This window comes from Fragaria vesca, linkage group LG6 (assembly GCF_000184155.1).
Source record: "Fragaria vesca subsp. vesca linkage group LG6, FraVesHawaii_1.0, whole genome shotgun sequence".
NCBI lineage: Eukaryota > Viridiplantae > Streptophyta > Magnoliopsida > Rosales > Rosaceae > Fragaria > Fragaria vesca.
Window position 1 is genome coordinate 5,157,793 of NC_020496.1, and position 15,891 is coordinate 5,173,683.

Consider the following 15,891-nt stretch of genomic DNA (forward strand, 5'->3'; position numbering starts at 1 on the left):
TTCCCGGCGAGTCCGTTCTTTTCCAGTTTTCTGACGAGATCACCCAAAACTTCAAATAAAGTCGATCTTGCTGGAAAACTGGAATTCGGCGGACTCGCCGGGGAGGGAAAGTGATCGGGGACACTGCTGGAGGCCGCTGGGGTGGAGGCGTGCCGTCGTCGGAGCCGTACGGTGCCAAACGGAGGGATGTCCGTACTTTAAGGGCATGCGGACGTCCTCCTCTGATCCGAACTGTGTATATATATATATATATATTTATGATGAGAAGTAGAAACCGTATAGAAACACAGATAACCAGCAATCATGGTCCGGTTTCTAGCAACTTCTTATAAGTTCTAAGTGAACATTGGTTTTCCAGCTATCAAATTTTCAACAACTGAAAATGCTATATGGCCATATACAAAACCTACAGGGAATTGGTAAAGTAACACTTGCACCATGGTTTCTTTAAGGACATTCTTAGCTTTGAAGAAGTGAAATCATACTCACAGTGCTCATGTTATCGGGAGAACAAAAAATTGCTTGTACATTGGCATGATTCACGACATACTTAACCGCATCAGGTCCTGCTCATAGACAAACAAACTGTTAAAGCAGGGTATCAACAAACTCGAAGCAACTGATTTGAGTAACCATACACATACCAAGGGTATCGTATAGAGGAACTGAGATAAAAGAATATGCAGAACAAGTATGATCCACAATCAACCACTCTGGTCTGTTTATGAAAACGAGTCCCACACACGCTCCCTTTCCAAGGCAAAGATAACCTCATCAATTTTTGCACTTATATGTAGTCTATTAATATGTACGAAATTTACATCTCCTAAATAGAATTTGTTTGAGTAGAAGCTAAATATCAAAGCACAGAATACGTATGAGTTTTGCAAGTTTATGAATGAGTAACTTATGTCTCTAGGATTTACTCACCTTTTGTATCCCATTTAACCTCAGGCCGGAACCTAATGCTTCCCGAACTGGGCCAAGATGAGGAAGGCCCAGGTCTAAGGCCTCAAAATCTTAGGGGCCTCTAATATATAATGTCTAGTGTAATTATTCAATATGAATAACATCCTTTAGGGTTCAAATCCCAGAAGTGTCTGATTTTTATTTTTTAATTATAATTCTAATCCATATCTATCACATTTTTTTGTTTTTGGGAAGTGAAATTTTCACTCCTTATTTTATAAACCACACTCCTTATTTCCTTTTTTAATAACTTAAATCTTGTCTATAGTAACAAGTGTTTTGTCTTTTTGTGAAAATATTTTATTTTTTTTTTAAAAAGAGAAAGTGGGAGTGTGGATTGTAAAACCGGGAATGCAAATTTCACTCCCTTTTTTTATTTTGAAAACACTTGTACACCTTAATTCTTTTGGGTATTTGACACCTTATTTCATTTTAAATATTTTTCCTGTTCTATTACCTTCATTTAATAAGATTCATTTTATAATATTCTCATATCCTTTATCATAACGTCGTAGTCCATCAAAGCTTTTATTTTTTCCATTCAAAACCAAGTTATAACTATATTCATAATTATTTGATATATATAATAAGGTACTGAAAATGATCTTCATATAATCTATTTTTTTCCTGAGCATTTATTATGGGGACTCAAAAATTTTTTGCCTATAGCTTCCGAGCACACATGGCCGGCCATGTTAAACACCAATCTCCTTCATGAAAATAAATTCTAATTGAATCAATGATTTACTAGAAATCTGATATGAGATGCTTATTCTCTAAATAGTTTTTGGTAAATCATAGACCGAGTAGAGAAGTCATCTCTACTAATTCTCTATATAGTTTCAAGCAAATCATATATAGTCTGAGCCTTGCATGATAGTAAAACAACTTTCTGAATCTGAATCGATCCTAATTGGATTAGTGTTTTACCAGTAAAATAAATATTGCAAAAACAACTATGCTTTGCTGGTAAAACACTAACCAACTAGATTTCATCTTCAAGGTTATGTAATTTTGACATGAGCACCTATCTCCTCCATGGATGCAAATTCTAATCGAATCTATGATCTACCAGAAATCTGACTTGAGATCTGAATTCTCCAAATAGTTTTTTGATAAATCATAGACCGACCAGGAGTCATCTCCCGGTCTTAATTACAATTGAATCTAAAGAGACGTTTTCCATGCAAGCAATGTAAATATGCATTGATGGTCAAGGTATATATAGGCATCCAAAGAACTATTTATGGAACTCTCATTAATGGATTTCCAAACATGTAAATCTAAATTGTAATCTACGAAAGAGGTAAACACATTATTGCTGTAGAATAGAGAAAGACAACCACAAAATGTTTCGGGTCCCAAATGTATCACCTTATTATTGTCTTCAATTCTTCATTTATAGAAATTGAAAAATTAATTGTAAATTAAGCTATAGTTAAGATTTTAAGAATTTATTATTTCTAATATGCTAAAGACTGAGGGATTAAAGTTATTGTTTACATACATTGAACAACCTCAGGAATCAGATCATTCTAATTCATAGAATGCAATAGTCGGTACTCGGTACCTTAATAGAAATCAGATTATTCTAATTCATAGAATGCAATAGTTGGCATTTGAAAATGTCTTAATTAAATATTAATCTACTAAATATGTAAATCGACATTATTGGATTATAAAATGACACATGAAATGAATCAGACTCTGTCCACATTGTCAAAGTAATTGACTTGGTTGAAGCAAGTCAACCAGTAAAACACCAATTGACTTGGTTGAAGCAACATGATGTAGATTATATTCTTTTCTGATTTTTGGACCGAATGGACCTGTATTAGCATAGAACTTTTCGCAGAAGCCAAGCCCAGAACAGTTTTTCTAAAATGATCTTTGCTTCAACGATCGAGTTTCTCAACTTAAATAGGCATTTGCATTTCGGGTCAAATAGGATCCGCGTGTTTTGATAAAACGGGTATGGTACAAGCTTTCGGGTCAAACATCTTAAGATCATCTATGTAAAAAATCAGTGTAAACAAAAATCGTTTATTAAACCGAATAAATCAAAAAAATTGACAACTAATCATGAGGCTGTTAACTTTTATCAGAACTGTTCATTTGTTTAATACAATCGGGTGAGCAAACGAATTCATTTTACATTGATTTTTTGCAGAGATGATCTTTATTGGTTAATCCAACTTTTGAATGGTTAAAATTATGATTTACATTGCCGAAAGTATGTAAATAATAGAAAGTCCGGACGCACACGTACATACTAGTCCGGACAAGTATTTTCCTTCACTCACAGCTGATTGTATTCATAGTAAAAAAATTTTTTATAAAAAATCACAGCAATCTCAAACTAACCCTTATTTCAATTTATGCTTTTTTGTTTTAACAAAATAAACTGATATAAAAAATTAAATTGGTTTCAATATAGTCACTATTGTAAAGTAAAGATAAGAAAAAGAGAAGACACAAAAAGAATAGTTGAGAGGAGGTAAAAGTGTTCTCATTCATTCTCATTAGCCTCTTTATATAGAGGTAGAGTTTACATCATAGTACATAACTAATGAGTAATTACGTGGACATCCACATAGATTATAATATTTATAACATTTCCCCTTGGATGTTCACCAATGAATATGAAATTAGACGCGCTTAATGTTGTCTCGTTAAAAACTTTACCAGGTAAGAAAAACCTAGTGGGAGAAAAATAACCCTGGTAGAAGGAGAAAAAGAGTAAAACTCGCATGTGTCTTAGGTAGCATACTTCTGGATGCTCCCCCTGATGAGAATCTCCCCCTGAATGTTGCAAGCTTCATGCGCCGTAAATAACGGTTTGATTGTTCATCACTAAAGTGACACCATGCGTGGTTTGCATATAGAGGCTCATCATGAAATTGTGTACCTGCAAAGTTAAAACAATACCAACAGATCTAAATGATTATAAATAGGTCTTACCTCATTAAGTCGTATGTTCAAAATCATACAGTAAGTAATAGTTAGACAACATAAGCAAATTGACATTAAAACATTGAAAAATCTCATGGCGTATCTAGTCATACACATTAATATCTTTATGTAGTGATACGTCTCATATAAGCTCTCTAAGTAATTCATAACTTCCAAAGAGTTAGAATATGAGTATAATTCGAATTCGATTGTGCAGTCCAATTATAGTACCCATTGAGGCAATTTCAATCACGTTAGCTATAACAGAATGAGTATATATGAGCTCACTTTAGACTATTTGATTTCATGAATTAGCTTCAGGCTCTCTCAAATATTCATGGATCTATCAATTTTTTTTCGAGTGAGATGTTTATTGACTGGTGGCAAACCTAAACCAAGTATGAGGTCAAAAACATTATATTCATTAATATCAACCAAGATATCATTCTCTAATGATGTACATACAACCTTTGTATGTGTAGCCGTATTAGGAACTCTAACATTATATCATGACATTCTCTTCAGGAGAACCATGTCACTTGGATATATGTGCATCCCACAAACCAAATGGGATCAATATGGTTGTTCTTGAAGACTTTAAAACAAGCATATGTGCTTTTGCATATACTTTTGTCAAGATCAACTCATTTGCTGAGATATTTCTCAAAACCAAAATGAGACGGTGGAGACCCAACTCACACCAATTTACATTGTTCTTCAGGAACAATCTCTCTCCCCCTCATGACGGAAGGATTGTCTCATTAAAATGACAACTGTTAGCCAAAAAGCCACCCTCAAGTATAAGAGGTACAAGTAATAGTATATGGATTAAGAAAAGTTGTCGAACCCACGAGGATTTGATTCCTTTCACTAGCTAGGGTGTTAACCTTAAGAGAGCTAGAATGTGCAAATATAGAATCACAAACCTAAACACACAAGGAAATCTAGGCTTATGGTGAGTATGTGTAACATGGAGTAGTGATTTGATTTTGGGTTTTTGAAGTAGTTAACTAATTAAACTAAACTAAATGCTCAAATGTAAACTAAATTACTCTAAACTAAACTAGTGATCTAATGAATGATGTTAGGATTCGAATTGTCTACCACTAACCTCTCTTGCAAGTATTGATGCAAATCAATATGAATGATGCTAAGCTAATCAACCAATTTCTCTCCATTCATCCCTCTGGGGTATGATGAGGGACATGCTCCTTTTGTGGTATCAAGCAACCCCTCTCGGGTGTAGTACTTGACTACTTAAGTCATGCATTTCAATCTGGTTAAGCATCTAATGCATTACCCTAAGTGCATAAAGTTTGGAGATGAAGAAACTATGCAAACCAACCAAGCTTATCTCTTAGTGATTGTAATTCACAACCCCTACATGCACACCTAGTGTGTTTTCATGATGTTTTAACATTCAAAGGTTACCAAGCTCTAAACATTATCATGTCATGGCAAACACACATACTCTAAGTGGTAAATTATAAGCATATGCATTCAACTCTTGAACTAGTATGTAGGAATGTTAACTAAAATTGCATCACATCATATTATAAAATCAATTCATACAAGATTTGTTAGGGCTTTCAACCCTAACCCCAACAAAGTACTACTCACTCATAATTACATAAACAAACTCCATAATCAAATCAAACATCAAATAGATCTAGAGTTTAAGGGAGAGAGTTGGCTTAGTGGTGTGTCGATTTGTCCCCAAGCTCACGTCTTGGTGGTGGTGGTGGTGATGGTGGTGAATCCCTCTCTTTTTTGCTCTTGAAGACTTGATGATGAAAGGTAGTGAAGCTAAATATATGCTTTGTGTGAATAGGTGGAGTGGATGGAGAAAGTGATATAGGAAAGAGAATGGAAAAATGGTGTAGTAGTGGTGGTGTTAATAGAGGTTTGAGATTAGCGATGATGGTGGTGATGGAGGAAATGGAGTTTTGTGGGTGAGGTAGAGGAAGAAGATGGGTTTGGATTTTGGGAGAGGGAGATGGAGGTTTGTGGTGGAAAAGAGAGAAAAAGGTAGAGAGTGGTGAATGGGTGGATGGGTGGATAATGAGAGAGTGAAAGTATTAAATAAAAAAAATAAGGGAAATAGGAAAAGCTCCATCCGGATGAAGCAAAGGAAGAAAGAGCAAAGAGCTAGCACAAAAGTCAATAAAGCTAGCTAGGGAGGTTGAGTGTTAGGGAGGAGAAAGAGGAACATAATCATGAGCTATGAGAGAGTAGAGTAGGAAAATGTATGTATAGTGATGCCTATTATCCAAAGGATTATAGGGTAGAAGCAATTTTATTACTCAATCTCCTTAGTCATCTTTGTTCCTCCTTCATGGTGATCGAAAAAGCTATGGCACCATCAAAAGTGGTGGTGAGCCGCCATTTGTGTCGCCAATAGTGGTGGTTCGCCGGAATCCGGAAATCTATATGTCTTGCTCCACATTGGACCGTTATTCTTCCTAGCTCCGATTCTCTATATTAATGCCAAAAATGCATGTTTCCATCACTCTTTGTGTCGCCAATAGTGGTGGTTCGCCGGAATCCGGAAATCTATATGTCTTGCTCCACATTGGACCGTTATTCTTCCTAGCTCCGATTCTCTATATTAATGCCAAAAATGCATGTTTCCATCACTCTTGCAATATTCCTAGATAAATAGAAAATGATTTAGTGAAAGCAAAAATGAACTTAAAAACAAGGCAAATTCAATATTTAGGGGAATGAAAATATGTGTAAATTATAGTCTAACAACAACTCAAAAATATGCAACAAATAAACAATCGGCTTTGAGGAGGGCTAGTGCTCATCAAAATTTGTTATTGATTCCAGACAGCACTATGAGTAAAATATGACATAACTTGTTATGCCCAAATAAATTTGTCATGCCAAATAATGTATTTGGTTCAATGAACTTCTGGTTCATGATATTATGTGTCTTAGTTCACTGTAAAATTTGGCACAATCTATATCATATAGTAATTGATTTTGAACCGCATTAGAGACACTTAATTCAAAGAGGATGCTCTTCTGGAGCCATCAATCATATATGAAATCGAAGCTTCAGGTTCGAATTTATAATGTTAGAATGATAGGTTATCAGATTTCGTATGTCAAACTTTGGGTTCAAATAATTCAAGTGCTTGAAACTTCAGGCTCGAGTAACCCAAGTGAAACTTCATACGTTCAAAATATAAGGTTGTTGGCCCGTATGAATAATAAAATTTAAACAATGAGTACAATAATGAGATTGCGTAACAAAATAAGAAAACTGTAAAGAGCAAAAAGTAAATAAATTGTACACATGAAACTTCTGGTTCCATTAATTAATAAAATACACAGATCTCTAGGTCTGGTTAACTTTATCAAATATGATCATTTTGATTTCTTGATATTCTCTAGTTATACAAGAGTATAATTAATATCATGTAAGGTGAGGAACTTCCGGTCCTCAAATGATTAGGGATCAGATTTCGATTATTGTGTAACTATGAGGGAATTTCTGGCCCTTGGTAATTGCATAAGGTTTGAGAAACTTCATATTGCAATTCCGATATTACTCTTAAGGAACTTCAAGCCCTCCATAGTTCGATCAAGAGACTTTAGGTCTCGATCTATGATCACACAATTCACAACTAGGTGTAACCATGAGTTTACTCTCAAATAATAAAATTGACAAATACATACCTGATGTCAAATGCTTAAGGAGCTTTGGTTGATCTGTTTTACTTCGATTTTATGGTTTGTATGGCATGCAAGGAATAAGACCAGATTTGACGATAAGTCGTTCTCTGTGGCTTCAATTTGTCATCTCATTTTGGGGGTACATTAGAGCGGCTGGTTGGATTGCAAATGGTCCAATGCATAATTTAGTTCAGGATTTACAGATAATAAAGAGTTTTGGTGCAGAGTGTCGATTGGGAAGAGCTCCAAGAGTTATTGAGGTTGTTTGGCATCCTCCAGTCATTGGGTGGGTGAAGATTAATTCAGATGGTGCTTGGAAGCATGCAGAGGGTGTTGGAGGTTTTGGTGCTATTTTTCGTGACTTTAAATGTCATGTTCTTGGTGCTTTTTCTTCCAACATTGACATTCCTAGTTCAGTAGCAGCAGAGGTGATAGCAGTTATAGTTGCTATTGAGCTTGCTTGGGTACGAGACTGGAAGCACATTTGGTTAGAGGTTGACTCGTCGCTTGTGTTAGACTATCTACGGTCACCTTTGCTTGTACCTTGGCATCTACGTGTCCGTTGGCTGAATTGTTTACGTTGCATATCGAAGATGATCTTTCGATCTTCCCATATTTTTCGTGAAGGGAATAAGGTTGCAGATGCTCTGGCTAATCACGGTACGTCATTAACACAGCTGGTTTGGTGGGATTCACCTCCTCCTTTTATTTTGCATATTGTAGTAGTGACCTTATGGGTCTTCCCCAATTTCGGTTTTCATAGTTTTATTTCGTTGTTATTTTGTTTTGAGAGGTTTTGGTCTAATCCCCCTCTCTTGATGTTTTTTTGTTCTTTTTTAATACATAAGAGTGTTAAGGGTCATTCCTCTCTCACTCATCTTTCAGACCCAAAAAAAAAAAAAAAAAAACCTGATGTCAAATGCTTCACCATAGTAGCACAATCAATGAGTACATAATCAAATATGCAACGGCCATGCCATATTGAATGGAACGCAAACTAGCTCTCATTTGCATAACAACATATGTAAAGACGATTATTCCTTCCATATTATTGCGTTGATCAATCAAGGATCAAGTTGATCATTTTATGATCGGCGAAAAACAGATTACAAAGACAAACATTGGTTCATGGATGATCACACAGAAGTATATGTATCATGATGGGCTGATCAAACCCTTTTGTTTGCTTGCTAAAGCCAATCGAAACAGATGCTTGTAATATGCAAGCTATTAGCTAGCTCTCCCATAATCTAGATATATGAAGGACGATCGAACCAATCCATTTGTTTGCAAATACATAATCTTTGCCTAAACTGGCAGGGACTAGGGATATATAATGAATTGGTGATGCATCAAACACCCACAATCATAATTGCAACCGTTAATAATATTCATAAAGAAATAAGGGTATTGATCATGTGGGGAAAGAAAAGAATATCAAAATTCTACCTTTATAGAATGAAAACAAACATGAAACTCATAAGATCACAGAACTTGATTAAGGGGTTTCTAAAGCTATCAGAGAACTAATGCATCTTTATGTACCAATTAATATGAATGGAAGGCTTACAGAGGTAACAAAGCAAACTCCAAATCGTATCAAATACCTCAAGTCATATACATGATCTCTAATCAAAGCAAACGAAAGAAAGATAATATGATAACATAGAACCTATGTAACAATCAACATGATTTGAATTAAAAAGCAATAAGCAAATCAAACTCATAGATCAAGACTATCGGTGAGAATAAACAACATTGAGTTGCACCGTATGACTTTTTTAATCATCATTGAGTTCATAAGCAAAACACTGATATTCTAAGGTTTGGTCGTTATCAACTCAAAAGGCAAAAGGCAGAGTTGTGCTGATAACGTATTGTAAAGTAAAGATAAGAAGAAGAGAAGACACAAAGAGAATAGGTGGGAGGAGGTAAAAGTGTTCTCATTCATTTTCATTAGCCTCCTTATATAGAGATATAGTTTACATCAGAGTACATAACTAATGAGTAATTACGTGGATAGCCACATAGATTATAATATCTATAACAGTCACCAAAATATTGGTCTTATTTGATTCAAAAGGTACGATAGCACCCAACATAGTACATGTAGCCATATAGTTATAGCTGGAAAATTCAAATCGTAAGTCTGGGTTATACCAAGCATCACAATGCATCGGCCATGCCCATCTTATTCATACAAGCGGAAGTAAAAGATAACATAACAGTCCATCATAACGTACTAAAGGACTGATCGTAAACACCAATTCATCCAGCACTCAATGATGTGCAGTTGGACCATCAATGTGGCAGCACTTGTAACTGATAAAAGTCTCCATACTACGGTGACAATCAGGGCACTTCATCGACTCCGGAACCTTTCCGGTAGACACCGGAATGTCAAGACGGAAACAAGGTCGACCATCCTGAATAACGTTCTCATAATATTCCTTGAAACAAATCTCAAACCCTTTCTCCTTGACATGCTCCCTCCATTTCTCAAAGTCCTCTACCACCTTCAATGCGGAGATACCATGACCTGTGACCAACAAAGTTGATCCTTTGGTAACCAACACCCATCCACTTTCATTCTTGTAAGAGACAAGCTTCTGAATTTCTTGACCGATCGGATCAAAGTGCTTGTGGACTTTGGTGAGGAACAAGCTTTCTATACCGGTCCAGAAGCGGCCTAGAATGCCATGGTCATCTTCTCCTTCGCTGTCTTTTCCAACGCAAACCAACTCTATGTAAATCTTTGCTTCCTTCAAGATGGGATCGTTTGCAAGGGCAGTTGCTTTCTTTGTGAATTGCTGAATCCATTCGTTGTCCTTACCGCCATAGAAGAAGATGTACTTATTTTCTCTGATCTGTTTGAGGATAACAAATTGAATAAGTTTCTCATCGTTTCAGGTGAATGTAGTGAAAATATATCAATAATGGAGATGACCCTACTCTCCTAGTTCATTATTATGTAATGTATTGATGTAGTAATGCACTGTCAAAAGTAATATATATAGGCAATACTATAAATAATAACTCGTGAATTTATATATGCACTTTGATCGGTTGAGGTGAATTACGTAAGATGGCACAGATGGGTGAATTCCGTCAACTATAGAGTAAATTCCTCCATGAGAATCTGATGACAGCTCTTTCTCTGTTGTCTCTGTGAAAGGGAAGGCCTTGACTCCCCACACCCGAATCATGTGAAGAGCGTTAGAGTGTTCGACCTTTCCTTGTGGGTTCATCACTACCAGTAATGGCTTACCCTTGAAGTTCCACTCCTCCTTGATGAACTTGATGCCTGCAATAGGTCCAGAGTACTGCACCGTATACCACGGCATCTTGTTCTTCAGGATTTCAGACTTCTTTCTCAGCTCATCGGTCCATTGCTCCACAATTGGTATCCAAACAATCTTATACTGATTGTCTTTCTTTGTGAACTCGTGGACCGGTTTCAGAATCGAAATGTCATCATCCGTAATGTCGAGGCTGGAAATGAAGAATAGCACATTCTTCCTCCTTAGGATTTCGATGCTCGCCTGTTAAAGAGTTGGGCACGATTAAGTTTCACTATTGTTGTTACAATTTGTAGAGAAATTATGGCACTAGAGATGATTCACAAACCGTTTGTTTAGTGGAACAATCAACGAGTGGCTGGACATTATCCTTTGTAAATAACAAACCCTTAACGATTTCCATAATTTCAGTAGGTGTTCGGAACAGTTTCTTGAGTTTTTTATAATTTTCTATGACCTCTGCATTAGACAACAATAAAATTGCTTCAAATTTCGTTTCAAAGAGTACACATATAGAACTAATGTGAACCTCAATTAATAAAAAAATATGCAATTAATTAACCCACCAATTCGTGCTCTGCAAATTGTTAGCTGTGTCTTGAGATTGTTAAGGACAAAGTGGATCTTTTGAGAATAGGGAGATAGGTCAAATTCTTTGTCCCTGAAAAACAATATGTGGTAAATTAAATAGGGTAAATATCGTATTCGTCTAGATATGCAACAAATTCGAACTGTTTGTCGTTAAACAACGATATAACTATATAAAAGTGCCTTTGAAGTTACTTTTATATACAATTGTGAGCAATTATATACAATTGTGAGCAATTGTATGTCGTCTCACACCAATTCAAACGGTGGAACAATACTTATCACCACAACAGTGAGTATAGTAATTAGCTAATTCTTTTAAACGATGGAGATCGAGGAACTTACTCATCACTAGTGAGTAGTGTGATCTTAGTGGCACAAGCCACAACAGTCATGATAGCCCAATATACGTCCGCCGGAACATGATCCAATGTTCCCGACAACTCGGGGACATCTTTCAGGTCATAATTGGAAAGCTTGTTGAACTGGTCGATGCATGTAATGACTTCCAGTGTGGCCTTGATCAGATTGTTAAGCTCAAGTATTGCTTGCCTGCGCTTGTGCAGCTGAGAATCCTTGAGGAGAACAGGGAGTCGTTTGAGAATTGCAATTGACCTGGCAAGGTGGTTTGATTCACGAAGCTCTGCAAGGAGCCAGATTTCACCAAACTCCATAGCAAAAGCTGCTAGGGTCAGTGATGCCTTTGCTTCCCATGAATAGTTTGACAGCTTGTGTAGTATTGCCAGTGTTGTCTTATGGGCGATTTCTTCACCAGGAGGCTTGCATTGCATCTGAAATGAGAGAAATATTCAATATATGGAAAATGTAATCAACGAGCAATTAACAACAATTAATTTGGAAAATTTTTGATTTTTGCTGGTATCGTATATATATGGACCTCGCAGGAGATTCCCTTAAGCGTGCACAATGGTACACTGAAGTTGGCTTTGGGAGTTTGCTCCTCTATGTCTTCCACATGCACTTGGGTACCCTGCAACAACCGCAAGAATGTAGCATGCAGTTAGTCACTACCAACAACAGAAAAGGACAGCTTCTCACTGGCAAAGAACATCCTTTTGGTCATTCTTGCGTAAATATATATTGTACGTATGCAAAATTCGACCAAGGCATATGTAATCGTGTTACATGTTATGTGTGATTGTACCTGCACAATTTTATCAACAGTTTGGGTTGCACGTTTGAGGATACTCTCAACAATGATGAAAAGAGAATCGTCGTCGAAGGAATCATCAGCATGGACATGAGTAGTGTAAATATCATCCAAGATCTTCGTGTCAGACTTGGCAAACGGGCTATGAGGGTGGTGGATTACTGAGGCCTCCTTGTTTTCTTGGCCAGGCATGATGATAGTGGCTAAAAGGCAGAGATCGAACAAGGATATGTAACTTATGGCTTATTTCTTCTGTTTGCTGTTGGTGCTTTTGCTCTTGCAATGCGTCCTATTTATAGCCATATTTAGATATCAGAATCGGCTCCGTTTCTACAAGATCATGCCACGTGTAGGGTTCACATTGCCACAGAAATACACACGTGAGAAGCTTTTTTTTTTAAGTATGGAAGTATATCCCTCATTGCCTCCTCTTGAAGATGCTTTTTTTTTTTTTTTTTTTTCAAACTGAGTGAGAAGCTTCAAAAAAGGGGTAAAATCTCACATTTACAACAGGCCAGCTTGTTTTTCATGAGAGAAGAGTTTCAAATGAGAGCATCACAGACTAGTGTCAACTGCGTGTTGATTGTAGTCCAAAACACTCCATCTTTGCGTTTTCTTTACGTTTTTTTTTCTCTTTCATTTCAACAAACCTTAATTCTTATTACGGTATTAAAGCCCAACATGAATAATATGAATGAACTATATATTCTCCTTGAAACGTACCGTTAGTATAAAAAAGAAAATGATCACGAGAAACTAATAATCTAGCACATAAGTTCTAATGTTTTGTTAGTTAATTAGCAAGCTCTGTTTTATATATATCTTGGATACAACAAATTACAGAACTTGTTATTGCATAACCTAGAGCTATCTTTCAGTTACTGATGAATGGTGATTATTTGTCTTTTGTACTGAGATTTTTGCAGGTGTGAAAACAATGAGTGATTTTTAAGTGTTGTCTTCAACTTAGCTAAAGCTAGATATACAATAATACTGGAAACTGGTCCAGTACATATCTTCAATAACTTACAAAACTTTAAGCGAATGCTCCATCACTACTACAATTTTGAGCAATGGCTACACATCTAGTGTAGCCATTAGAGGTGTTGCAATTCCCTATAAATGTGGCAAATGAGGATATTAGTAGGTATTGGTGGGGTATGAAAGGAAATTGCCGCACATATGGAGATTGCAACACCCCTAATGGCTACACTAGATGTGTGGCCATTGCTCAAAATTGTAATAGTGATGATCTTCAATATCCTGGATTCACATGCATGTTCAGCCTTTGCTCTTTTAGTTCTATACAGGCACATATATGCATGTTCTAGTCTTTACTGGGAAAAAAAAATGACAGTGCAACGTAAAAGATGGACAAGCGACTTCACGTAGGGTTATCCATATAGTTTGGCACTACTTCCCTCCATGTGTTTCGCGGGGGATGTGAAAACCTCTTCTTTCTTTTTCTTTTGGGAAAATGGTTCAAACAGTGTCTGACTTTTCAAAAAAACTAAATTTTGGTATCTCATCTTTCAAAAACTTTAAAACGGTGTCTTACGTTCTTATCCCGACTGAAAATTGGTATCTGAAACTGTTAGTTCCGTTAAAAAGACTAACGGCAAACATATTTTGAGAGTTATTTTCGTCCATTCCTATTTTGATTTTTTTCTTTTCTTTTTCTAAACGTTGTTTTTCTCTCTCCCTCTATGTTCATCTTCCTCCTTTCCAGATCATTCTCTGGACTCAATTATGGCTTTTCAAACTCATAAATTCCACCTATAATCATGTAATCTTAGCCAAGCTCTATGTTCTTCTTTTTGGGATGCATTTTGGGAAAACCCATTAATTTTTCCATTATTCCAGATCAATCCCTCTATGTTCTTCTTCCTCCCTTCTAATTTTGAGTCTTCGTTTTGCTTTTAGTGATTTGCAAAGGAAAAATTGTATACTCTGTTCTTAATTGTTTAAGCTTAATTGGTCTCCTTTACAGTTCAATTGAATTTGAAATCAATCTGAACTCAGGGTCTTGGGACCAACTACTTCATCCATATCCATAAGAAAAAGAGATTAAGGTATGGACGCTTAGTGATAATCAATAACAAGCAAGAGTAATTTTGCGGGAGAAAACCAGAATGACACACAAACCCAACTACAAGCGCTGTCGACGAAACCATCTTGGCTTGATGAAACCCAAAGAGAGTTTTCTTTTAGAGAAGAAAAGAGAGAGGAACTATAATTGCAATCTGGACTTGGGGCACAGCTGCACAGGTAGGGATCATCACAAGCCAAATTCATGCTTGGGATCCTGGACTGTTAACAACGAATGGATTATCAGAGGAAGAGGACAAGTCCATTAGGGGGTTGCTTGCACCCTTAAGGACCTCCCAACTGAGACATATGGAGGGATACAAGAAACAGTAAAAACATGAGTACATATCTACTACATCCATTGATCATTAGCGTAGCCTTCTTGTTTTTTTTTTTTTGGGTTATGTAATATTGTTTTCTTATTATATCCTTATATATCTAATATGTTGTGCTTTTTTATTATTATTATTTGAAGCAAAAAATTATATATAAAAATAGAAATGAAGGGTAAATTGGTCATTTTTGGGTAAATTGGTCATTTTATGATTAAAAATATGTCTATTATCAGTTTTTTAATCGCACTAACGGTTCAAGATACCATTTTTTAGTTAGAGTTAAAACATGAGATACCATTTTAAAGTTTTGAAATATGAGATATTAAATGTTAACTTTTCTGAAAGGTTAGATACTGTTTGGACCTATTTTTTTTTTTTTTCTTTTTTTTTCTTTTTCTTTGTTATCCATATAGTTTGGCACTACTTTCCTCCATGTGTTTCGCGGGAGATGTGAAAACGTCTTCTTCATTTTTTTTTTCTTTTTTTTTCTTTTCTATGTGAATAATCACCGCCTTTTATTTTCTGGTGGTCTGGATCCATAGCGCCTACTGGAAATATACACTTATGAGACAGAATAATTTCATGGCCTAAAAAGGAAAATTTGTTCCTGGCCGCCTGGAGTGATAGCGCTTTCTGTTAGTAAAAGTAAATGTGAATGCGTATAGTTTTTGGCGACAAAACATCAATAAGTTATATTTGTGCAATCATGTTCAGAATGCATTGTGATTTAGTTTTAACGAATGTTAAGAAAAGTTCTCATTCTTCAGATCTCGGGTCTTACATGCAAGAATAATCCAAGAAAAAT

General features: G+C 36.0%; 3 protein-coding genes across 3 annotated transcripts in view; 1 reads left to right on the top strand and 2 right to left on the bottom strand.

Annotated features, from left to right (window-relative positions):
• The window catches only part of LOC101293703, a 30,886-nt gene extending 26,730 nt beyond the window's left edge, over positions 1-4,156 (bottom strand). The window contains exons 1-5 of the mRNA XM_004304941.1: positions 4,153-4,156; positions 3,740-3,877; positions 931-977; positions 645-750; positions 486-566 (exon numbers count right to left, since the gene is read on the bottom strand). Coding sequence (XP_004304989.1) covers positions 486-566; positions 645-750; positions 931-977; positions 3,740-3,877; positions 4,153-4,156 — 376 coding nt within the window. The remainder of the gene's footprint in view (positions 1-485; positions 567-644; positions 751-930; positions 978-3,739; positions 3,878-4,152) is intronic.
• Positions 4,157-7,673: 3,517 nt separating this feature from the next.
• On the top strand, positions 7,674-8,942 carry LOC101293995 (putative ribonuclease H protein At1g65750-like). Its single transcript, XM_004304942.1, has 2 exons — positions 7,674-8,265; positions 8,926-8,942. The coding sequence occupies exons 1-2, from the start codon at positions 7,674-7,676 to the stop codon at positions 8,940-8,942; spliced, it is 609 nt and encodes a 202-aa protein (XP_004304990.1).
• A 942-nt stretch (positions 8,943-9,884) lies between these two features.
• LOC101294285 lies at positions 9,885-12,855 on the bottom strand. The gene is made up of 7 exons (XM_004304943.1): positions 12,658-12,855; positions 12,391-12,483; positions 11,838-12,283; positions 11,471-11,565; positions 11,233-11,363; positions 10,686-11,147; positions 9,885-10,472 (listed from the first exon to the last, which is right to left on the bottom strand). The coding sequence occupies exons 1-7, from the start codon at positions 12,853-12,855 to the stop codon at positions 9,885-9,887; spliced, it is 2,013 nt and encodes a 670-aa protein (XP_004304991.1).
• Positions 12,856-15,891: the final 3,036 nt, after the last annotated feature.

Excerpts from the sequence above, each read along its gene's own strand:
- LOC101294285 (XM_004304943.1), bottom strand. The coding sequence starts at position 12,855 with ATGCCTGGCCAAGAAAACAAGGAGGCCTCAGTAATCCACCACCCTCAT. Across the intron at positions 11,364-11,470 it reads AATTTGCAGAGCACGAATTG|AGGTCATAGAAAATTATAAA; the intron begins GTGGGTTAATTA and ends TGTCTAATGCAG. Across the intron at positions 11,148-11,232 it reads ATTGTTCCACTAAACAAACG|GCGAGCATCGAAATCCTAAG; the intron begins GTTTGTGAATCA and ends ACTCTTTAACAG.
- LOC101293995 (XM_004304942.1), top strand. The coding sequence starts at position 7,674 with ATGCAAGGAATAAGACCAGATTTGACGATAAGTCGTTCTCTGTGGCTT.